The 24,906-nt window shown below is 40.8% G+C and overlaps 2 protein-coding genes across 3 annotated transcripts in view; both read right to left on the bottom strand.

The window, feature by feature from the left end:
- Positions 1-4,324: 4,324 nt before the first annotated feature.
- LOC104468155 (actin, alpha skeletal muscle B-like) lies at positions 4,325-13,239 on the bottom strand. 2 transcript variants are annotated; one of them, XM_010082187.1, is made up of 8 exons: positions 13,084-13,239; positions 11,861-11,989; positions 9,338-9,448; positions 8,584-8,668; positions 7,208-7,369; positions 6,513-6,704; positions 5,071-5,252; positions 4,325-4,570 (listed from the first exon to the last, which is right to left on the bottom strand). In XM_010082187.1, exons 1-8 carry the CDS (start codon positions 13,210-13,212, stop codon positions 4,427-4,429), a joined length of 1,134 nt encoding a protein of 377 aa, XP_010080489.1. In that variant the 5' UTR covers positions 13,213-13,239; the 3' UTR covers positions 4,325-4,426. The 2 variants fall into 2 exon arrangements, with proteins under 2 accessions (XP_010080489.1, XP_010080496.1); XM_010082194.1 differs by lacking the exon at positions 11,861-11,989 and having other exon boundaries at positions 4,427-4,570; positions 13,084-13,212.
- A 4,436-nt stretch (positions 13,240-17,675) lies between these two features.
- Positions 17,676-24,906, bottom strand: part of LOC104468168 (golgin subfamily B member 1-like) — a 36,859-nt gene continuing 29,628 nt past the window's right edge. Inside the window, exons 26-32 of the mRNA XM_010082206.1 lie at positions 24,398-24,557; positions 22,824-22,976; positions 21,568-21,735; positions 20,540-20,637; positions 20,053-20,187; positions 19,105-19,219; positions 17,676-18,288 (exon numbers count right to left, since the gene is read on the bottom strand). Of these exons, the coding sequence (XP_010080508.1) occupies positions 18,130-18,288; positions 19,105-19,219; positions 20,053-20,187; positions 20,540-20,637; positions 21,568-21,735; positions 22,824-22,976; positions 24,398-24,557 (988 nt within the window). The 3' untranslated portion in view covers positions 17,676-18,129. The remainder of the gene's footprint in view (positions 18,289-19,104; positions 19,220-20,052; positions 20,188-20,539; positions 20,638-21,567; positions 21,736-22,823; positions 22,977-24,397; positions 24,558-24,906) is intronic.

Genomic DNA, 24,906 nt, shown 5'->3' on the forward strand with positions numbered 1-24,906 from the left:
AAAAACGTGTGAGGGGGAATATCTGCTTACTCTTCCCCTGGATAGATTTTCCTTCCTTTAGAAGAAATAACCTTTCAACAATGGTGACAAAGTTTTCTTTGTTAAAGGGAACAAGGGAGAAGGAGTTGCTTTGAAGTGACACATTATTTAACATGTTTCCAGGAAAGCAATTCTGAGAACGTTAATGAAAGCTTATTATTATACAGCTATTACTAAATGAACAAGACGTGACTGTGAATTTCAGAAAAACTTGGAAAATTTTCAAGTACATAGGAGACAGTTTCTTGAACCGTTTGAAAGCAGCAGGGTTCCGAGATGAACTTCAAGTGCTATATAAGGACACCATATATATCCAGTACAGCATCAGTCTGAAAAAGTATCCCTCTGAAAAATACTCTTATTCTTACTTAAGAGCACCCTTACTTTTGAGAACTGTATTCAAACACAATGTTTCACACACCCAGAAGCAGGTAGTAACTCACCTACATGGCATAGCTGCCCAACCAAGGCCAAAAACCCAACTACAAAAGGTGCTGTACAGAGACAAAAAACCCAAAATTCATTCCTGTTCATGAGAACTATTTAATCTAAGAAAAGGAATAACCTTGGGGTGGCAAAAGGCAGGGCAACGTTTGATAGAAAACCACCTGAGGTTCCCATTCCAGTTGGGAGTCAGGGGCATCAAGGCCTTAAAAAGTTTTATAGAAGGAGTGAAGTAGTGAAGATGATGTTTATAGGGACCTGCTCCACAAGGAAAAAAAAAAAAAAAAAAGAAAAAAAGCAACAGCATGCTTGATTTGAAAGAGAAGATTATCAGAAGCATAAATCAACTACTTCATAGGAAAAAAGAGGAAACGGGTTAAAGCTATGAAAGAGTCCTGAACGTGAAGACACACGTTTCTTGGATAAAGGAAGGAGGTAAAATAATCAAAGACACAGGCTAGGAACATGATCTTCTAGGAAGCATATTTTGAAAAGATACAAGATTGCACTAGTAAGGGTCACAACAAAGGATGTGGTGTTAACCAAAACATATGCTGAGAATTCCAAGAATTCTACCTTGCAAATATATTGAAAAAAAAAAATCGTACCTTCAAAAAACAGAGACTGGACGTGGCTCACTGCTGAAGTTGGAAAAGACTCTTTGCCCAAACCATCCAGATGCAGCTGAGGATTCTCCCTTGGGACCAGGAGAGGTCCCTACCCTTTACCTCATGCTCCCCTCCAGACAGCTTCAGCTAGCAGGAGCAGGCACGCTCTTGATGCGGAACAGTTTACATCTTCAGAATAGAAAAAACTGGCAAAGAACAGTCACTACCATTAATATTTCTATTGCAAGACACTATTTCCAAGACAGCCACAACGCTAACCAATGTAACAGGCTTCCTCTGCGTCCTATCAGTCTGTGTGTGGTGAGGATACGATGCGCTGGTGGCCCGTAGGGACCAAGCGGTTGAACTCTCTTGCCCTTGACAGGTCATAACAGTAACTCTTCCTTTCTGCTCCAAAGACACAAATATTTTAATGATTTAAGGTAACTTCTAGCTAGATGATCTTGATAAGCCTACCTTGAAGTAAAATAGTGACACAAATTCGCTTGGTCATTGTCTACCTACTCTTTAGAAAAATGTGATTAAATCGCCATCATGGACTGAATAAAGCAGATCACCCACAGCCATACAGAGAGTTATTTGTAGCCTTTCGTTTGCTGTCTTACATTTCCGAGAAGATAAGCGTTCTGCCTTTGGAGTGTCTCATTCACAAGCTGATTTTATTTACTGAAACAATAGAATCTATTAAAAATACATATAGCTGCTACCTAAAAAGTCTCATTGTAGAAGATAATCTTTCCTCTTTCTCTATCAAGTTCATCCACTCTTAGGATAAAATTCTGAACTAGCTCTGCCCGTGAGGTCTACCCGATACGATATGGTAAAGCCACGATTTATCATGAACCTCAAGATACATTAGTTTGCTGGGAAGGTGTCTTCTCAGTCCTAATTTCTAAAGCTGAGAGAAATGTGGTTTGTTTGTTTTTTGAAGAAGATATTTATAGCCTGTATGGCTCTAGGGAAGAAAACCCAAGTGACTGTTAAGCATGTAAAACCACCTGAATTAGAAAAGCGAAACACAAAGCCATTCTCCGGCGCCAGATGATTTCTGAATGTTTGGCCCTGGTGGCCCTGTTGATATTACACAGATATGATCTGCAGAAGCTCGTTCAAATTTAGGATGCCCATCCTCAGCCATACTGGAAAACCCACATCAGATCACAGAAGAAGGTATGACGGAGTATAAACGTTAACACCAAGGGTTTAAAGAGAATCTTACAGTGAAATGGTAATCAAGGAGTAGTTGGGAACACCCGGTGTTTGGAGAAAGCTGGGAACTATTTCCTTGGCTATGGGTACTCCCTACTCTTGGTTCCCACTGCTACAGTGCTCTGTACAAGCACATCCATAAACCCAGGACTTGCACGGTGGCTACGGCAATTTCCTCCCAGAGGAGCAGAGGTTTGCCAGATCCCACAAACGGCTTTACAGTTTTACTCATTTTTATCTGTATGTGCTCTTAGCACATCATTCATTCTCTTCTCAAAATGCACGTTAATTTTGAATAGGATTCCTCGCGCAGATTGTTAGGGAGGCATTCAGAGACTCCTTTTGAGGAGTCAGCTGCGGGATGAGGATTCATATTCCAGCCATCGAGAGCTCCCACCTCAGCCCCAGCTGTGCCAGGAGCTGGAGATGCCGACCAAGGATCAAAGAGGATTTTGTCATGGAGAATGAGAGAAGGAGACCTGGGGAAGGGAAGGAAGAAGAAAAGCCCAAAGAACTCTTTCAGGTATGTGCAAATGCTGTGCACGGGTACCTCCCTTGCCACTTACAAAAAAAATACACACTTCTAAACATTGTCTTTCTTTTTTTCCTGATTAACAAGCTGTAAGTATATACTGAAAGGATACATTTATTTTTTTAAAAAATGAAAAGCTAAAGATCCTTCATTTCTACTACTGAAACAAGTAAATTATTAGCAAACTGAATGGAATTTTGCTTTGATGCTACAGGGGACTGCAAATCTAACTCAGTTCCAGAGATCTGAGTACCCAGCTTTATGCTCTCGACCATCACACCTACAAGAGGTCAAGATTAAAATGTAGGTTATGTTTCTTCAGCAGGCGATGAGGCCAGTTAACAGTGCTATTCCTGTATGTACAGTGATTTATTATCAACTTAAGCAGCGAGCAATCATGTAAGCTGAGACCAAGATAATAAAGTAAAACTCATTCAGAGGCTGGGAAATCTGCAATAAAATTGATAAAGAAATGAGATAAGGAATTCCACCACCCTGAGTTGGCACTCACAGTAGTAAGAAGATTCTTTAAAACATCCCCTAGATGCATTTTCAGAAGTCTGTAAATCCAGCTCATAACTTTTCCCCATCTTTGGAAAGAGGACATTGTGTTTACTGGCAAGAACTTGACAGGTTTGATTTAAATCCTAAGATGCACGTCAAGCCTGGCATCACATCAGTTCAAAGTCTCCGGCCTCCAGAATCATCCAGAACACACTTGCCTGGTATCTGACACAGTAAAATCTTCATAGCTGACCCTCATCCTCATATGGAACATTATGAAAATCTGTCATTCAGGAAGATTTTTTTTTTTTAAATAGAAACTGCAAAACAATTCTGTTTGCATTTCAAAATTGCTTAGCTAGAAAACTCAGAGGGAATGAAACCTTTTTCATAATAAATCTGAAATATAAATTAGTAAATATCATTTTAACAGATAAACTAGTCACTATGAAATTAATGCAAGCCACAGCAGCCTTACATGGATAACTACACTTTTATTGATTAAGCTCAGAGTATTTCAATAACATATTTAAAAGGCTATTTTCTCTGTAGTCATTAGCTTAGCACATATATACCAAAAGTAAAGGAAACATCAGCTAACTGCTTGGGAAGAGAGATGAAGAAAGCAATAATACATGCAATAAATTAACCTCTTCCATGCAAGTTCAGAAGTACCATAGCTTGGTGAGGCTCCTTACTGATGGGGAGCGGTGGTCACAGGGAGACAAAGGTCTCCTCCCAAACAACTGCAGGACAGCAAGACATCCACACAAGCTCTGCTGAAAGAGCTGGCACCCACGTGCACGTCCGTACCCATAAATCCGCTGTGTCCTCAGTAAGCCCCCTTAGAAGAATCCCGTGTACCACCTAACTGCATAAAAAGCCTTCTCTGGTACCCAAATCTCACATTATGTAATTCACTGATTCATATGATTTCCATACAGTGTTTTGTTTTGTTTTTTTTTAACATGTGGAAGAAAGCCAAACCACCCTCGGAGGTGAACGAGGGCAGGTGATGTGTCGAGAAGCAGCAGCATTACTTATCACTGACGATACACGATGGAAGGATTCAAAAGCACTTGCGATGGACAATAGAGGGGCCGGCTTCCTCGTATTCATCTTTACTGATCCACATTTGCTGAAAAGTGGACAGAGACGCCAGTATGGAACCGCCAATCCAGACAGAGTATTTACGTTCTGGTGGTGCAATCATCTAGAAGAGAAGCACAATGTTGTAAGAAAAGTGAGCAGCAGGTAACACAATAAACATCTCTTTGGATGAAATAACTAGCTGAAAGTCTTGTCATTGCAGAAGCACAACCCCAATGAAGTGGAGCACCTAAGAGGCAGAAAGGCTGCCGTGTTTTATCTTCCACTTCAAGTTGACAGAGAGTGGCCCTCTTCTCCCTCATAGCCCTCCTTCACCGGGAATCCCCCTGGACTCTCTTCCTTAACTGTTGTTTCACATTTTCCCAAAATGACCTCATCAACTCCCATGGCTTCAGCAACTATTTTTATTCCAGTACCTCCCAAACCCCTCTTTTAATTCTGCTTTGGCTGGTAGGAGGAAAAGAGGTATGAATTCAGCAGGCTGCCCAAGGTCAGGACTTGGGATGCAAGACCTGGCCATTCTCATATGGACATTTTGATTTGTTTATAAGACCTAACTTTCCAACAAGAGCTTCTTTTTTAAGTGTAGGTGTTCAAAATCACCTTGATCTTCATAGTGCTTGGAGCCAAAGCCGTAATCTCTTTCTGCATGCGATCGCCAATCCCAGGGTACATGGTGGTTCCCCCAGAGAGGACGTTGTTGGCATAGAGATCCTTACGGATGTCGATATCGCATTTCATTATACTGTTGTAAGTGGTTTCGTGGATACCTGCAGATTCCATCCCTGAGTGGAAAGACGTTTCAACATGTTATTTCCCTCGGTCCCTTTCTCTTTCTTACTGTTAAAATGAAAGGAAGGCTCGCTAGTCCAAGCTGTCTCCCTTAAGAAACCTCCAGAAAAAAAATCTACATGATGCTTAGGAGAGGAAGGAGAAAGACAGGACATGCTCCTCACCCTCTTTGTAATCTCAGCACAGTAATTATACAAGCAAAGCGCACTTGGGAGGAAAAAAGATGCCCATTCTGATTTCATACTGGGTTTTTAACTTCCTCAAGTAAAAAACAAAATTAACATTATTTAAGGAAAAATTTAAAATGAGGCGTTACTGTGACAGTTTGTCATTTTTGTAGTCTTTTATGATGCTGTTACCTAGAAGTAAAAGCCCACTTGGCATTTCAGTGAGCTACCTTGCTTTTGAGTTGTTGGTTTAATCTGAATGCCAGTACACTGAAGTTAACTAGACTTTTTAACTAGCTTAACACACACACTTTGACAAAGATCTGTGACCCAGGAAATCCTGATTTCCATCACTACATTTCTGATACTGACCATTGGTGAGCACCAGCTCTGATCCCTGACACAATTCTGGCAGCCAAACTCCTCTGTGTACTAAAAATAATTCCTCCTGCTGATGTTCGAATGCAGAATATTTGACCATCACTCCTGCTGAGGTCCAAAGGCAGAACTTGGAGCTACAGTAATGCTTGAACAGTTTCCTTTCTACATACAAACGTAGCTAGCTTCACCATTTACTTTAATGGAAATCGTTGCCCCATAAACTGTCGGTCATCCCTGGATAGAATGGGATTTTTAACACTACAGATGAAACTACTGGAAAATAACATATGATTTGATTTTTTATTAATAAATTACAGGTAAATATAACTCAATGACAAACAGAAGCAGTAACTAGATAAAAAAGGCTCATAAGCACCACTGTGCGGTTATGTGTCAGGATAAAAAGCATGATCTTCTGGCAGTATTCTAAAACATCATCTTAGAAACCCTACTGGATTTATAAGAGGTTGAAACCTTCTGGGGACTCAGGTATTTCTAAGCTGACAGGCGTCTTTCTGTCCAGCAGCTGTAGCAGCAGTGTTCATAGCTTCTAAAGAACTGATTAAGTCAATAGAAGCTGAATGTTTCTAGGGACATTTGAGGACAAATACCTCAGTTCCTACAGCTGAAGGTTGTCTACCCTGCCTAAGAAATTCTTCTTTTCATTCTCTGTCAAGTTCCTAGAAAGAAAAAGTTCTGTCACACCTATGAAGGATGGCTGGAAGAGAGTTTCCGGGCATCGGAACCGCTCATTCCCAATGGTGATGACTTGTCCATCAGGAAGCTCATAGCTCTTCTCAAGAGAGGAGGAGGAAGCAGCAGCTGCCATTTCATTTTCAAAATCCAAAGCCACGTAACAAAGCTTCTCCTTGATGTCTCTCACAATCTCCCGCTCCGCTGCAGACAGCCAATAAGTTTTTAATCAACATACTGTATGACAGCCAGGACACAGATTCGTTTCCCCAGGTTCATGATGGTCGTACGGTTTGTTGGGTTCTGACCTCTCTGTTGTCTCAATAATGTTACTTTCCCTTTGCATTACCAAATTCCCCTCATTGGCAAACAAAAGATAAATTGTACTACAGAATACTGTCAAGAGATGTCCCAAAACCTCCATCATACCTCCAGAGGTTCCTCCCTTACCAGCCACTAACTCTGTTCCCTTGCAGAAGAGTTATGATCAAATACAACAACCAGTTGTATTTATTAATGACTTGGGATTTCCTAACGAGGTGGCATCCTCGTCCTTGATGCTCTACAAATATGCCGAAAGCCAAAGTCAGGAGAATCCCATTAGCTAACGGGAACTGTTTATCCCAGACCAACCTAGCGATGGGGGTTTTGATGCTTCCTGCATAATAATACAACTAACAGAGCAAACCCAAAGCACAGCTCGGTACCGGTGGTGACAAATGAGTAGCCCCTCTCTGTCAGAATTTTCATGAGATAGTCCGTCAGGTCTCTGCCCGCCAGATCGAGTCTCATGATGGCGTGAGGCAAGGCGTAGCCCTCGTAGATGGGCACGTTGTGTGTGACGCCATCCCCAGAATCCAAAACTATTCCTGGAAAGGGAAAAAAAAAAAGGAAAAGCTGGTGATTTTCCACTGATATGGGGTTCCCACACACTCCATATTCACAACTGAAACCTGCAACGACAGAGATGCTCACATGGCGTTTGTTTCGCTAAAGAGCTGCTCACGTGAGATGAAATCGTAGCACAAACTACGCAGCAACTGCGTTTGGGGAAAAAAGACACAAAACATTCAGCAATTTGGTTGCATTGTTCTTGCTGAATGGATGCTAGCAATGATGAGCTCACATGGATGCAGACTTTCATGTCAGATGATCCCTAGCATTTTACAGACACAAAATAATGTCCAAACTGTAAATAAAAATCTATCTATAAAATTAAAAATTTTAACCTGCCATTAAAATAAACCACCCCATTAGGAAAAATACAACAAGGGTTTATCTGTGTGCAGCCACGTTACTTATATTCTTGGACAGAAAATGAAGGACATGTTTTCCATTCAAAATGAATAAGGCATTTCTGATACCAAACATGCATACAAATAATTGAATTTCAAACATAAAACAAGTAATTTATGACAATCGTAATTCCCCTAAGCTGGCGATCTTTTTATACAAAATTATATTGTGGCATCAGTCTGCAAAGACAGATGGTATTTTAATTTTTCTCAAAGTATATGAAGACTCAAGGGTAGCTGAGAAGTAATTTATTGTCTCAGTGCTTGATCAGATTCTAAATGGCAATAAGAAGAGCCCTCCATGCTAATTCTAATGATCGCTTAACAGCAGACATCATTAGGTGATTGAAATTCAACATTTAAATGAAATATTTTCATTTAGTTACTGAATTTTATTTTTTTTCTCTACTGGGAATGGAGCTTAACAATAGAGGTAGGTCTAAAGTAAGAAGGAACCGTGGGTTTGGAACAATCTTGTACAGACACAGCCTCTCCTCTACGCTGTGCAATGAAGGGCAGGCTCAAACCGTGCCATCGTTCATCTGTTCACATAGTTCAGCCATAGTCACTTGAGCTTGTGAAGCAGAAAGTCATAAATCCATACCCACACCTGCCATGAGGTCAAAAACAACCAAATACTTGCACAACATGGTGGGAAGTATCCAGTTTCCAGTTTCAGTTCTGAATACCCAGCTGGTGCACCGTGACCAACATCTATCCATGGGTGTATCCAATACACAGCCAGGAGAGGCGCAGAGGTGGAAACCACCACCCCCAGAGAGACTCACCCGTCGTTCTTCCAGACGCATACAGAGACAGCACCGCCTGGATGGCTACGTACATGGCTGGCACATTGAACGTCTCGAACATAATCTGGAATGAAGAAGGTGAACACATTTGGGATCTACACTTAAGAGTATCTGAAGAGACAGTAATTTCGATTTTGTTCTAAATGAATACTGCCAGTTACTGTTTCTGAGTCCCCTCCTGAACCATGGTTCTGCTATGAAAGGTACGCTGTGTTTTCTTTAGGATTTAATGAAAAAAAATCACTGAAGTCACTGGACCTGTTGGAGCGAGTCCAGAGGAGGCCACGAAGATGGTCAGAGGCTGGAGCATCTCCCGTACAAGGACAGGCTGAGAGAGGTGGGGTTGTTCAGCCTGGAGAAGAGAAGTCTCTGGGGAGACCTTAGAGCAGCCTTTCAGTACTTAAAGGGGGCTATGGGGGAGATGGGGAGGGACTCTTTGTTGGGGATTGGAGTGATAGGACGAGGGGCTTTCTTTAAGCTGAAAGAGGGGAGATTTATACGAGATACTAAGAAGAAATGTGTTGCTGTGCGGGGGGTGAGGCAGTGGCCCAGGTTGCCCAGAGAAGCTGTGGATGCCCCATCCCTGGAGGGGTTCAAGGCCAGGCTGGATGAGGCTTTGGGCAACCTGGGCTGGTGGGACATGTCCCTGCCCATGGCAGGGGGTGGCACTGGATGATCTTTAAGGTCCTTTCCAACCCAAACCATCCTGTGGTTCTATGATTCAGACGATTACCTGAGTCATTTTTTCACGGTTGGCCTTGGGATTCAAGGGAGCCTCAGTCAGCAGGACGGGGTGTTCCTCCGGTGCAACCCGGAGTTCGTTATAGAAAGAATGATGCCAAATCTAGAAATGAAAATCGCTTTTTTGTAACATTGATGGATAATGATATTCTACGAGAAACAAAAATAGTTCAGTGTTGGATTTTATAGGTCAGAAGAATTAAATGTAAGCAGCAGGAACAACAGCAAAGAGAAATTACTGAGGAAGAGTCACCAGAGCCAGAAACGCTCCATCCCAACGCTTGCCCTCCCATACATCGCCAGCTCAGCTGCTGGGAACAAATTAACAGTGACGTCCAGTGCCCTGGATTATCATCCAGCGGCAAACAGAGCAGCCCCGATTTGAATATTGTGAACTGAAGCACACGAGAAGAAGAATGCTTCGCTTCATCGCCGACATGTTCTCCTCCCGACTCACACCAACATCTGCGCATCCGGCAGCATCCTCGCTCTCCCACACACGCAAAAGTCATCCTCATCTTTTGCTGACCCCTCTGCTGTTTGTAATGTGTGGATGGTCCGGCACGGCACTATGATGCCTTTGTCCCATTTTTGGCACGTTACCCAGTAATTTTCTTATTTCTTCTACATTGTGATATTATTTCATTATTATTATTATTTCATTGTGATATTATTACACCTACATTGTGATATTATTTCCAAGCACTAGAAAGAAAGTTGTGGTTTGGATGAAAATCATGCAAGTGGTTTAAAAAATCCTGGGGAGGAAAAATAGACATATGTATACAAAAGATACTGCTTTAGCATGAAAACTTTAGGAATTGCCTTTCTAAGAATTGCATTTCACACCAGAAGAGTGCATGCACGTGTGTGTTACAGAGCTTCAGGGGAAGCCGAGATACTCATGTAATCACACGATTGAATCAGGGAAGCCCACATATAAAAATAAAAAGAATTTGCTTTTTTTCTTATCTGCAATAATCACAAAAGTCAGCAGCGCTGTTTCTTGTCTCTTCCCTACCTCAGCCTTTCCCTCGTGGTTCTTTTTTCTACGTGTTGCTCATTACTCGGAAGCAGCCCCCACCCTCTGCCCCACTCTGCTCCAGGGCTCAGCAAGAGCTCCCAGCACAGCCCAGTGGTGGGGCACGTTTCCCAGCTCTTGTCTGTTGCAAGCTGGCTGCCAGCAGAAGGTCAATTTGGGCTGGGGACCCACTTTCCCAAGCAATTCCTTCACCTGTTTAAGTGACAAAGAGAAGTTCCAGCTACAAGAACCCATACAGCATCTGACCATTATTGAAGCCTCCACCACGTTACCCCCTAAAAACAACCGATCTAGCCACGAGCTCACACTACAGTAAAGCTCATACCAACTTTTTTTACCTTCTCCAATTCCTTCTCCTAACTAGATTTCAGACAGCCTGCTCTGGCATCCAGCACTACCCCGAGACAGAACCCATCCCAGTCAGTGTTATCCACGGGACAATTTCCAGATGCACAGACCAATCACCAAGGGAAGAACATAAAACAGTGACCTCCAATTTTATTTTTTTTTTCCTACAGAGAAATAGAATTTCTCGCTGAATATAGACAGCAGGAAAATTCTCAGGAAGAACACCCCACGGGGATGTACGAGGCAGTTTCTCCTCTGCAGGAAGGAGCCAGGTGCCCTTGCAGGAAGCAGCACAATCATGAAATGCAAATCCTGTGCTTCCATCTAGAGGAGCAGGTGGGTAATTTATTTCCAAATACCAACCGAGGAACTCCTGTTGCACCTCTATCGGCTTTGGGCAGGAATTTCACAAGAGAGGTCATCGCACTGGCCACACACCAAGAAACTTGGGCTCGATAAAGATGCCCTCTTGCCATCCAGACGTTAAAAGCTAACTGGAACTGGCAATAGAAAAACATGCTTCAGGAAAAAAAAAAAAAAAAAATCCCACTCTCAAAGAGTTAGTACAGGGATAGGAAGCCCCAATCTGTCTTTTCCACTTTAATTGACAGGGAGAATGTCATATGAATGTCATGTGCAATACGAGACGCGGGCATCACCCATCATCCTGTTCATGTAGGCGAGTACCCAGGAGGGAAAATCACCCCTCCACCTCCCAGGTTTTGTTCCCATCTTCAGTAACGGATCTTTAATATTCCTCTGATTCACCTCTGATGAATCGCAACCTGTATTTTTTTTATTTTAGCTACTTTCTCTCATTGTCACACGTTCTGCCTCAGTATGAGCTTCAAGACTGAAAACAGGATGTGTAAAGCATGAAATCCTTTGATAACACGCTGCCACGTCCGACGAGTAATAAGCATTTACTTTTTAAAAGAATAATAGCTCCAGAAATGCCAAGACCTGATCAACTCCTGCAGTAGCGTACTGTACGATCCTTTCACCTGTGCTGAGATTACAAACTCTTCAAGGATTTTCCCTTCGGTTTGCAAGAAGGTTAACGGCAAGTTGTGTGTCTTGTATAAGATGGTGCCTCAACAAAATAACATCCAAATAAACACCCACCTTTTCCATGTCATCCCAGTTAGTGATGATTCCATGCTCAATGGGGTACTTCAGGGTCAGGATGCCTCTTTTGCTTTGTGCTTCATCCCCTACATAGCTGTCTTTTTGACCCATTCCAACCATAACACCCTGTAAAGTGCAGTATTCCAATATTAGTGCAGTATATTGACATACAACAGAGACAGATTTTCTAAAAGAAACATCACTCATTAAATAATAGCATTATTAAATTTTTTAAATTATTTAAATTAAATAATAGCTTTATTAAATTTCTTGTGTTTGCATTAGGAAGCCTATCATGATTGTTCCAAATATGTGAGGTCAAATATTATTCATCAACTAGCATAAAAATATTTTTTCATAGATACATTTTAATTCCAGACTCCATAAAACAGCTGCTGAGCTGCTTAACTGTGCGACGTCACCTGCCATCCCTAATCACTAATAAAAGCCAATGAACAACTTGAGAGGTTAAAGAAAGGACCGCTGATATTCAACTGCAACAACTCATGGAGGTGCTCAAAATACATTCTTTAAAATGCTACCTATCTTCTGCCTGTCAAACCAGGCTTATTTAGCTGAACAACAGAACTTCAGGGAAGGGGTTTTATAGCCCAGAAAATTACAATATGACTCAAATACGAATAAAATGAACAAGAATCTGCATCTTCTGTTGATAAAGGAATGGTTAGAAAACTAATTAAGCAGAAAGACTCTTTCCAAAGCCAAGAAAAGCCACATTTATCCTTTGCAGTCATGATTTTGATAAAGTGATGTGCTAGAGACCTTTTTTGGAAGTTTACTGGGCTGTGCTGTTGCTTAACAGAAGAAAAGGAACATATCACTATTATTCCTTTGGTTTCTCACGTTAGCAACGTTCTGCCCATCTTTTTTCTTTGTATTGATACCGCAAGCATTAATTAACCCAACAAGTTGGGTTTGTTTACCGTAAGACACCTTCGTATCATTAAAAGACTCATGTTCTTCCATAGTCAACATTTTATGGCCGAAGAACACCTTCTCCCAAGGATCAAGAAGTTTCCCTCACGCTATTAAAGATGCGCAGCTCAGTCCTCCAGTTCTTAACAGGCTCAACTCCTACAACGGCCAGCGGGAGTTTTGCCTGAATCTGATGTTTTCTCACTTCTGTGTCTAAAGCCTCAAAAAACCCCCCCAAAACCCAAACCCAACCAGCCAGCACTTCCACTTGGGTACCAACCCACCTGATGGCGAGGCCGTCCAACGATGGATGGAAACACAGCTCGTGGGGCATCATCTCCCGCAAACCCAGCTTTGCAAAGCCCAGAGCCATTGTCGCACACAAGGGCAGTGGTTTCATCGTCATCGCACATAGTGCCTCACAATTTTGGCTGCAAAACAGGAATTTGGGAGGGAGGTGGGGGGGGAGCAGGTGGAAGGGAATAGGACAGAAGCGACCCTCCATCATTTTGAGATGTTAAAGCTCTGATCTTGCACAGCATGTGAAGGATCCACATAAATTTCAGCTTGAATAGGTTTTACCAAAGCAAATTAATCAGGATGTTGTTGTTTCCAAGAGACATCTCTCCTGGAGCCTCCAGGAGTCCTGTGATATTTGGATAATTAGCCTCATGGCCATGGGACAAGTTCAGCTGGAGGATACACATTCAGCTTGACTTGGACTTCAGCAAGCGTAAGCCCATCCCTTCCAAGGCTCAATTATCTTCTAGAATTGTAATTTGTTCAAAATGAAGCGATCATATGCACCTACCAGTTATAATGTCAGTCCTTAGGTGGTAAATAAGAATCACCACATATTTATTTCTTCAAAGACCGCAGTCGTTCCCTAGGGGCATGCTGAAATTTGCCTTTTTCTTAGAGGGTCATCATCAATCTTAACCAACCAACTAAAAATAACCCCCGCCAGAAGTTTCAGGAAAGCGCTCGCTGCGTGTTTTTACATGACAGCCACTGACATCATCAACCTTAACCAACCAACTAAAAATAACCCCCCGCCAGAAGTTTCAGGAAAGCGTTCGCTGCGTGTTTTTACATGACAGCCACTCTGTAACGTGAAGTGCTCGCTCCAGGACCCATTCCATATTTGTCAGTGGTAAACACCTTATCAAACTGGTTATTCTGGGAAACAGCACAAGAGGCAGCCGGCACAGCCGGCCAAGAACAACTCAACGGCAGTGGTTGGCCAACACATCAAAGTCCTGAACTCATCGAAATTCATGGCAAAACTCCCACCCAAGGGCGGTGGGTGGGGGGTGTATTTCACCAAGACTTCTGTTTCAGATTCCTTGGTTATTTTTAGGACTGTCCCATTGCCTCTTTAGGCAGTCAAGGAGAGGGAAGGGTTTGATTTTTCCTTCTCTGGCAACTTGACTCGCTAAGGAAGGGTACTTCAGAAACGGGAAAGGAATGGAAAACAGCACTTGGCCAGCAAAGGCCTCTCCCTAACAGTGCAAAAAAAATGTATTAAGCATCATTTTTTGCAATTAATGCAAAAAAATGTACTCGACTTGTGATGGCATTACAGTCCCACCCGAGTGCCTCGTGCACAAGCAGGAGCAGAACAGCCACCCTGCAACCAGTTCATGCCGTCCTATTCGGGAGGTTAAAACATCTCAGGCTCTTCAGAGGGTTCTCAAAACAAGAACAGTTTTGGTTTTTAAAGTTTGAGCTGCCTGAAGTTCCTGGCATTCAATCCTTTCCCATACGCTCTATAAAGCAAGGCGGTGACATACGACTGATCCCAACACTCTCAGGTGAAATAAAGGCATAATTCAACAATACAACATTATTTAAAATAATATAACATCATTTAAATCCTTTTAATTCTTGTTGGTCTGCCTGTGAGTGGAAGATTCTTTTTTGCATAAGGAAGCAGAATAATTTTATCATATAAATTTGTTAATAGCTTTAATACAGGAATGTTTAACCATTAGTTCTAGTAGCTGGTATTTTTGAACATTCATTCACGTTCCCATGAATTGTTTGTTTCCTCTAAAGCCCTCAGGAAAAGGCTTTTAGGATGCAATAAGCCAACCATTTCCCAGCAGCATCCAACAGTACAAAACTGCACCCAGGCTCTGACTCCATCAGAGACAGAAGGAAACTCCGTTCCTAAATACATCAGAAATGACCTCAGATAACAGAATTTACAAGCAGAGAATTTGAGAGAAATGCTACAAAGCTCCGAGAGCTCAGCCTCGCTCCTTGGCTCTGAAGGCTGGATAGGACCGAGATGTTTAAACCTCCACAGTGAGAAATAACATTCCCAGTCCTTCATACACACCCAGAGCATTTATACACAGCTTTACGGGTAAAGCTAAGGTCAGTACAGCCACGCTCAGAGAAACACAACTCGCAGTGACACCCCAGCTGATCCGAACAAGCTGCACTTTGGAGAGCTGGCAGCAATTCTTTACACTTGAGTCACTATTGAGTGGATTCCAGAGAAGCCACTGACACTTCCTAATAAAATCAAGTTGTTAATTTCCCATTTTTAAAAATTACCTTGCATTGTTCGTCATTAGTCAATTAGAAGGTGAACAAACTGACAAACAGCAGTAAAAATTCTCACTGACTGAGTCATGTTAGTGTTTTACAGCTGCTGAATCTGTAGGTTTAATAATCATTTCCACAAAGCAGCTGTTTGGAAATCTTTTCACCAGACCAAGCTCCAAAATAAATAACCTAAGTTTGCTTGATTTTTAGTTTCAGTTTTTATTTTTCTAATTCCCAGTGCAAAATTCAATACAACGAACAGAGAACTTCCTTTTTCATTTCTGCATAAGGCCTGATGCGCAGACAGCAAACACTAAAGTGTTCTTCCAGGCTTCAGGCACGCTACAAAGGTTTCATCATGCTCTTCTGATCCTCCCAGCAATGAGGAATGTCTGCACATCTCCCTGCAACCACGCAGTCAAACCTGAATTACCTGGCATTCCCTCTGGAATTCCTTCAAAGCTCGAGACAAACAGCATCAGAGTCCAGCAAGTTTGTCAATCCCCAAAAGATCTCAGACCAAGTGAAGCGAAGAATAAAAATCATGAACTGGAACATGAAAAACTCTTGTGACAATACTTACCCAGGACACGGTGACGATTCGTAAAAGCCTCTTTGTAAATGACATGAGCTCACCTTCCATTACATTTATATCAGCTTCTGGAATGGAGTTCACAGAATATCTACACGTGTCAAGGCCATTTTTGGAAACTTTTTTTTTTCCTCTTTGTGCTTATCACAGTGACAGCACAAAGACCTGGATAAATTAGGGCAGAATCTCCAACATCTTTCCCCCTCGCTAGCTTGCCATGCCTCATGACAGAGGGTTGTTTTCTGTCCCCAAGACAAAAATCCCTCACAAGACGAGTAAGACTGGAAGGATTCAGTAGGTCCCCTTTGTCATTGGAAAGCATTCTGCTTCGTTAGAACACCATTAGCTAAGAATAGCTCATTATCATTCTGTTACCAGCCATCTTCAAGCTGGAAAGGGAAAAGTCTTACCAGGTACAGTACTTGTGTTCCAACTGTACTTGTCTGTTTGTGTGGTGCCAAGACTGAAAATAGCCGACTTACCTCAGCCCTTGGTGACACTACAGCTGAAAACAGGGACTGAATCCGCAATCAGCCACTCAAAAGAGATGAGTCATTACCATTTTACAAAAAAAAGACACCCATTATATAGGAATTGACGGGATTTCTACAGAAATCTAGACCTTTACTAGACTAAGAAATATTAAAGACGCATCAAAAGAAGAAAATCTATGGGATATACCTGCAGTGGTAACTACAGCTGGCAGCCTGTCCCATTCCACGTGGAGAACACAAGTGAGGCAGAACATCGGATACAACTGGGTAAATGGTAACTCTGCAAACACGAATGCCAACCAAGCCCTCTTTCTTACCTGTCATGCGACAGCGCAGCAGACCTCACATACAAGAATCCCTGGACCTCAGGCAGATAATTCTGTTCAGACTCAACCTTGTATCTGCCCATCAGTAAAACCGACGGAATCCCTCCATTCCCATACTCATTAGATTTTTCTTTTCCCACAAGACTTTTAGGATTTTAGTCTAGCAAAAAAGAAATGCAAGGGTTACTCCTTTTTTGTGACTTTATGTCTACTCCTTTAGACTAGGCTTGTTTTGATTGTATCTCCATTTTACACAGATGGGAGCAGAAACGCAGACAGAACAGCAAACAACTCTACAAGCTGTAAAAAACAACCTTCCAGCTTCTGGCAGTCACAGTCTTCAGAAATAAGCTATTTTTTCAATCAGAAGTAGTTGTGCAGTTTCAGAGAACACTGTAACAAAACATGGATGTATTAATATGCAAGGCATAACATTCTGTTGTGTGTCTACAGAAAATGAATGCAAATCCTCAGCTTCTTATAGCCTCTTAGTTGAAAACGTACCCTTTATTAATTTCTACCTTGAAGCCCAAACATGCAAAATAGGTAAGGCTGTGTCTTTATAAGCTTGAATTTCACGCGCTGAGCACCTGAGTAACATTTTGCCCCAAAGATATGCAGCAACCAAACCCAGCGAGACAAGAAGTGCAAGTGAATTAAAAAAACAAAAAAAACCCACCATGAGAAAAGTTACAGAAATAGCACCTTTAAACAACAGTAAAGGAATCCAAGAAGCTGGAGACATTTCTTCATGTCATCTCAACTGTGAATCTTTAATCACTGGCTTACCTCATCACCATATACATAACCGTGCACCTTGGCAGAGCCATCACAAACTGTATGGCCAAAGAACAACCTTCTCAAATATTTTATTTTCAGCCAACAAAAAAAAAAAAAACCAAAAATTCTTTATTGCACTCTATAAAACTTCTTGTGATAATCAAGAAGCCAATAAACAGTAATAGCTGAATATTCCTTTAAAATTTATAGTTTAACTCTTAAAATAAAATTTATATAGAAAAGATATCATTTACAATCCATTCAGTAGTCATCGATCATTATGTACTCACAAACAACATTAAATAACTCGTATGCAGCAGTTTCTTTATAGGGCAAACAGAGGGGAATATTTTCTCCTTAGCAAATATAATATTCCACTGTTAAAGAGCAATTCAAGTCAACTTTGGAGCAACTGTGATATACACAAGTTTCTTTTAAGAAGCTCAAGATTCACGTAGTGTAACAAGAATATATACAACTGTGTCCAGTGCATAGCTTAACAGCAGCATGTGAAAAGTCTATGATCTTGAATTGGCACACCATTACCTACGGGAAACCATCTACCCAGAAAATGAAGCGTATTCAGAGCACACCAGTGAGGCACAGTAAAACAACAAGGTGTAGCGTAACCAGGTATGTGAGGAACAAATAGCGGGATTTTGCTCTGGAGGTCAGAAGCTTAGAACAGTAAAGACTTCGCCCTCGAAGCCATCTTCGAAAGGAAAGGGCTCCTCCTTTCATCTGGTTAGGAAACAAAAAACATCAAATCATCATGAAGTTCAAATCAGAAGCAGCTCCACTGCAACTCAGATTTCTGAGGGACTCTGCCCCCGATGCAGCAACGGATGCCGCAGCACAGGCTGTGAGCACAAATGATGTAAAGGCCAAGGAAAACAGCATCAGTAAAAGGGGAGAGGAATGGATACACGATGTTTGTGTATTATGTAATTACATCTGCATTCTAGAGATGAAAATGCATAATTATATGCATACACACTTTATTTAATGGCCGCACGTGTAATATAAATACGATTACTCACATTTTAATTTGGACATGTGTTAACACGTTATACAGCACGCTTTACACAGCTGCCTGCATCTGACTCACCATCCACAACCCAAACAGAAAGAAACGAAGGACATTTTTTCAGTAAAATGTAGTGTCAGCAATAGTTTACTACTTTGATTGGGTGTCTCTGCGCCTCACCCATCCCCATGACGTCAACACAATAAAGGAGTCCTTCACAGTCTGTTTTTCGGAGACAAGGCAGATCAGACAAACAGCTGCTCCATACCAGTGTTTACATATAAAGAGGAAAACCCAAAACCAGTGGGTCCCAGTCACTCAGAAGGGAAATCTGCGCTCCAAGAATGAATGACAGCTCAAAGAAAGGTACAGCACAGGGAAGACAGGAAAAAAAAAAAAAAAAGGGGGGACATGAAGGAGATAACGATCTGTGCCATCTTCAATCCAGTCTGCAACCTGCAGTACACAATATGCACACAACACTTAAGCAGCTTCCAGTTCAGGGGGTTTAAAAGTTTCCATTTACGTACCTTTCGCACAACAACATGTTCACTAGGATCGATGATTAAGGCTTCCCTCTCCTCCTCGGTTTCCATCTGAACAGTGTATTCGCCAGGTACAGACCCGTAACTGCTTACTTCAAATCTAGAGAAAAAATAAAGGGAGACAACAGAGTACTGAATTATCTGCTCTTTTGAAGTAACAAATTCCCATGAGACATTATTTTGTATACTTACACTCCTGGGGAAAGGTCCCCACAAAAAACAGCTTACCTTGCCAAGTCTTTGTCAGTCTCTGCTTACAATCTATTCTCAAGAGGTTTCATTTATTCAGAATAACCCCCATCAGGGCTAGCTGATGGAATGGAGATTTTCAGATGACAGCAGTGATGGACACTTTATGCAGACTGATGAATAATGATATTTTAAATCTAAAGAGTGCCTGTACTAAAGCTGTGAGAATTTTTTCTAGCTTGGAAAAAAAGAAATACCCTTGACTACCAAGTCCAACACCTGAAGCAAGAAATTAAATAAAGACAAAAAAATCCCAAAGCCCCTAACGTGTTCTTGATCCATAGAGTCAGATGTAGCTTTTAACACAGTTACACATGTACTTTCATTGCTTCAGGTACTGTGGGCTCACAAACAGGTTCTATTATTTGCTCAGAAATCTAACACCCACAGGAAAACCTATCACTAATCTCACTGAAAATAAAAGACAAACAAACAAACAAAAAAAACCTGACAGTCCTTTTGCCAGTTCTGTAGTACACTTTGCATTTACTCCAGGCACAGTGTAAATGAAAACCTCACCACACCTCTGTCCATGGGGAAGCAGAAGCAAAAGATGCCTCTGACTCTCTGAACACACAAGTTATTTCATACCCACCTAAGGGTTTAATGCAGCAATCTAACTGTCACATACTTCAAAAGTATAAGAAAAGAAAAATAAATGTTTTACAGACAAGCGTATTTTACCTGTTAATTCGCTCCTCAGAGAGTCCAAGAGCCTCTTCTGCAGCTTCTCTCCTCCTCTTCTCTTCTGACAGCGTTTCTGTCAGCTGTGAGAGCGCCTGCTGCACTGAATCGTACTGTTGCTCAGTCTCTGCAAGCCTATGACAAAATGAAATCTGAAATCAATATTTTATGTACTTCAAGTATTCATGTCTTGCTCTTTTTTATTAAGGAATGTTCTTTTCTGTGATAAAGACTTAATCATAATGAGATGCTTTAAATTAAATATTGAAATAAAGTCACCAATAAGTATATATCTTTACAAAAACAAGCCACCAATACTAGCAAATAATAATTCAAGAATATGACCATGATTCATTTCATCCACTGTAAATCCGCTTCTTTCCCTTTTCCCCCAAAATGCCTTAGAGGAATAAAAAAGCATTACTTTCACACTTCCAACACAGCTGTCAGGAAAACAATATTGCTAATACATTCTCTAAGTCCTGACCTTTTTCTGAGTTCATTTAGCTCCATATTGTCTATTTCAACAATAACCGCAGATCTTTCCTGTGGCGCTCCGGGGGGAACTTCTGCTCTAGTTTCATCCTAGAAAATATTAAAAGGGAAAAAAAAAGCCAGTCACCATTTTTTCTAGTTGCTAAAAATCTTTCTTTCAATTAAAGAAGCCAGAAGCACCACAAAGCAGGGGAACAAACTACTCTTTGTGTCATTTAATCTTTTAATTTCCGGAGCTGCAATCTTCCAAACCTGTTTTGTAACAAAGTTGATGAAGAATACGGCCTGTGTGTGCTGCAGGACTTGAAGGATACACATGCACTGCATAATACAGCAAACTATGAACAATGTCTGAAGTGAAAGAAATGCATCTACACACCCACACAGTAATCTAGAACTGACTGCAGTTTCCTAAGTAATGCAGCTATTCATTTATTTTTCAGTTTACAGTTCTCCTTGTTCATGTTTATTTCTGTTTATGGAAAAGTAAGGGTTGTATTACATATGTATCCATATGACATTTTAGGGTATTATATTAATTGATTGTTACTGCATAACAATCAATTAATCAAGGCAGTACAGGAAAACTTCAAAAATGAAGAGATCACAAAGGAGTAAGCTTACAGATGTGTATGAGGGGCTGGCAAAGTGTACTGAAATGCTGAACAGGTAATACAGATGTCACTTCTGAAAACATATAATTCACGACTGATGTGAAATTATCACTAAACTTAGATCCAGTGATTAGGGATCATCCAATTATCTCTGCCAGCTGTAGAGCGATTCAAAAAAAAGACAACAAAATAAAAAAAAAAGCATGTAAAACAGCTTCCTGACATGAAAAGTCAAATAAAAACGCTTATACAGCAATAAAGAGAGTTCTCTTCAGCACATCATGGGCCAGCAAAAGTACTCAATCAGTACTACAAAGAGTATTTACTTCATTTTTAGCATGAAAACTAGAAAAGTGTAAGCACAGAAGAAAAAAACCCCTAAAAATATTTCCATATATTTGTTTACCTGAACAGTGCTTTGGAAGGATGTCACTTGCATTGTCTGATATTCCCTCTCCAGCCTTAAATAACGATTTTGCAAGTCAGTGTAATGAAGCTGGTTCTCCATTAGAGTCTGTGAAAGAGTCTTCAACTGGGCAGACAAGACAGCGTTCTCTTCTGCTGACTGCACAACCTGAAACAAATTAACATTTAAATAAATAAAAATCAGGAATTATATGCTCCCGGAAATTTACTACAGATTTAAGACCTGCTGTTGAAAACAACAGAGTACTAGTTACAAAACTGCATCAACTTTTTGGCAAGCTCACAGTTTGGTAAGATTTAATTAGTTGTTTTATGAGTAGCGGAAATAATGAAACCTGAGTATTGATTGTCCCTGTCATCAATATGCCCAAACCAGAAACTCAGGGTTTTAAACCCCAATGCCTTCCTCCCCGTGTTTGCTATGATATCACCACCTGGCAAAAGACAGTATACGAAATTACTACTTCAGGACAATCCATATAGCCATATAGACACGTTCACCAGGCAGTCCAGAAAAAAAGAGATTGTAATTGGAGCCTCCACCCATCACCCAAGCACTCACCTTCACCTGCAGGAGCTTGAGATTTCTACAACTGTTTCACAGCTTGGTTAAAACCGTTACTAAGTCTACAAAATATTTGGGTGAAGCAGTGCAAGCAGACACAATGACAGATGTGAGGTAAGATAAACCTCATTTGTTTCAAATACCAGGCTACACCCAGAGAGATAAACATTAAGGGAATTTCCAAGAGCATTTACAAACTTTTGGGAACAAAACTGAACACAAACACACGGGCATGCAGACAGACTTACTATCTTAACAGCCACAAAAGTGTTCCTCAAGAACGTGTAAGGAAACATTTTTGAGGTATTTAAAATTTGGTATGTGATAGCTAAAGCCTCGCTCCAGCTAAGACAGGCAGCTGCCTCCATCTATAATGAAACATATTTCCCTTTGAGGAGAAGTTCAGCAGTGCCCCATCAATCTCTTCAGAATGCAGATTCAAATCAACCTCTCTCAGTCAAATAAGTCAGAAAAGCCTGATGGAAAGACAACACTGACAATTAATTTGCCATTTCTAGTCTGAGCCAACAGGGTTGTTTTGAAGAATTTAAGTTTTAAAGCACACTAGCTTTCAATCATCCACGACACCGCCAATTCAGCAATATTTCTGTGTTGGTACCAGCCCAGACCCACATGGGCTGTTCAGGATCACAGCTGTTGTTCTAAGTTACCTTTGAATTAATCTGCTGAAAATGCAGATCCCTCTGGCCTATCTCCTCCAGACAGCGCTGCAGTTCATTTTGAAGCCGATTCTTCTCAGCTAAGACATGTCTGATGTCCTCTGGCATGTCTGCACTTCCAGCGAGGGAGGCAGTTTCTAAACCCTAAAAAAATATGTTAGCATTTTCAGGGTAAATGGTATAGGAAGTTTCTAAATAATATACAACTCCAACACTAAATATACACATGGGCTACACAATAATTTCTTTTTCACAAGATAATTTCCTTCTCACAAGTTAATACCACACTTGCAAGAGACTTTACATATTCAAAAAAATCTTCTACTTAGTGTTTTCAACCTAACTGATTTGATCTAGACCAGTTTTCTATAAATAAGACCTATGCAAGTCATCTTGCTTGTCTGTCTGTTCCCCCAATGATATCTGCAGCAGCTAGCCAATTCTAAAATTAAATTTTAAAAGAAAGTTCATGTCTCAAAAAATTACGATGCTTCTACGCTTAGTGTAACAATCATTGAACTGGGGGAGACAAGAAGCAACTTGATATAACCCATTGAGAGAGACAGAGGTTGGCAGAACACAGCTGGACTACAGGCTGCCTGGCAGGTGATGAAGTCAATCAGGATGCAAGGACTCAGTGACAATAAATACATTGTTGGCATCCTACGAGTAATAGTACAGCATGCTGTTCTCTTTTGAACGCGTGTCGTATAAGAACAAGTAACCACACTGGTGTTATAATAGTGCAAACAGTAAAAGGATGCGTGATAGATACGAAATTGGCACAAGAGGCAGGAACTATATTCCCACTTGTGGACATAACGTGTTTCATCTCAGCTACTAAACCAGAAGAATTCCTCCTGGAGTTGCCTGAAAGTTCCCTATCCTCTTCTTGATTTGAAAGAATTAACTGAGAAATCTGTAAAGTGCTCCAGTTCTTCTTTCCCTTTCCAATATGTGGCTCTATTTATCAGCACCCAGTCTGCTGTAGAACCCTGTTTGTACCACTTTATATTTAACTCCTTCATATTATATCCTGATTTAACTAGCCTAACATAGTAACTTACAAGATTACTTAAATCATCTACTAACACTAGCAACTCGTCAGCTTGTCATTACCTTACAACGTAACCACAGCAAACTGTGACTCCTTTTTGACTAAGAAGCAGTAACCATTAGTGGTTCATGACCTTCACTTTCTGCTTCACAACTATTTCACTTCTTTATGAAGGTTCTGTCATGCTTTTGACCATGAAAATATACCACACCAGCAAGATCTCCCTGTTATTTTACCAACATACAAGAAACTCATTATTTTTCTTTGTTTACAAAAAGTTGATCAAGATATCAGACTCCACTACAAAGTGTTTTTAATAATTGCTTGGAATAGTTGTAATTTGCTGATTTGACCCCAGGCAACAGTGAAACACAGGTAATGCACTCACCAGCTTTCCATACTGCATATGCTATATAGCTCTCTTTTGGGAAGCAGGCTGCAAACTTAATACTGATGGATAAACTGATGGAAACAGATTCGTGTCTCCTGCTACATTTCATTTGTTTACCTTGGCTGGGTAATTGCCGCCAGCAGAGACAGACTTCGTAATAATCATGTCTTGTTGCAGCTTCTGTAGTTCTGCAATCTGTCGGTCTTTCTCAGCAACTGTGATTTGACATTGATTTCGCAGTGCCTGGGACTCTGAGAGGAGGAGGTTGTTTTCCATTCTGTGCATAAAATATTAGACTAGACGTTAAATGATAATACACTACATACATAGTGAATGAAAAGGATAAAGCTGTACTCACTGTTATTTCTAAAATAAATAATGGTATTTTTTGAACAGTTATATGCAAATATGGAGCACTATATGAATATTCTCAATATATACTTCAAATTTAAAGATATCTGCTAAAAAAAATAAACCAGAAAATAAAGCCTGGAAAGCTACAACATCATAAGACTGCCTGAAACTCTACAGAAGCAAAGAGACCATTACATAAAGACAGAAGGATAACCACAAAGACAACTCCATGGAAGCTGATTTTGCATGTTACAGAAATATTCTCATCCTAC

The sequence above is a fragment of the Pterocles gutturalis genome, unplaced genomic scaffold (genome assembly GCF_000699245.1).
Source record: "Pterocles gutturalis isolate BGI_N339 unplaced genomic scaffold, ASM69924v1 scaffold23641, whole genome shotgun sequence".
Lineage (NCBI taxonomy): Eukaryota > Metazoa > Chordata > Aves > Pterocliformes > Pteroclidae > Pterocles > Pterocles gutturalis.

Bases quoted from the DNA above. Each gene is read 5' to 3' on its own strand.
- LOC104468155 (XM_010082187.1), bottom strand. From the start codon at position 13,212: ATGTGCGATGACGATGAAACCACTGCCCTTGTGTGCGACAATGGCTCT. The intron at 9,449-11,860 runs GTGGGTGTTTAT...TTTCATTTCTAG, and splicing joins ACTGGGATGACATGGAAAAG to ATTTGGCATCATTCTTTCTA. The intron at 4,571-5,070 runs GTGATTTTGAAC...CTTCTCTTCTAG, and splicing joins CAAGCACTATGAAGATCAAG to ATGATTGCACCACCAGAACG.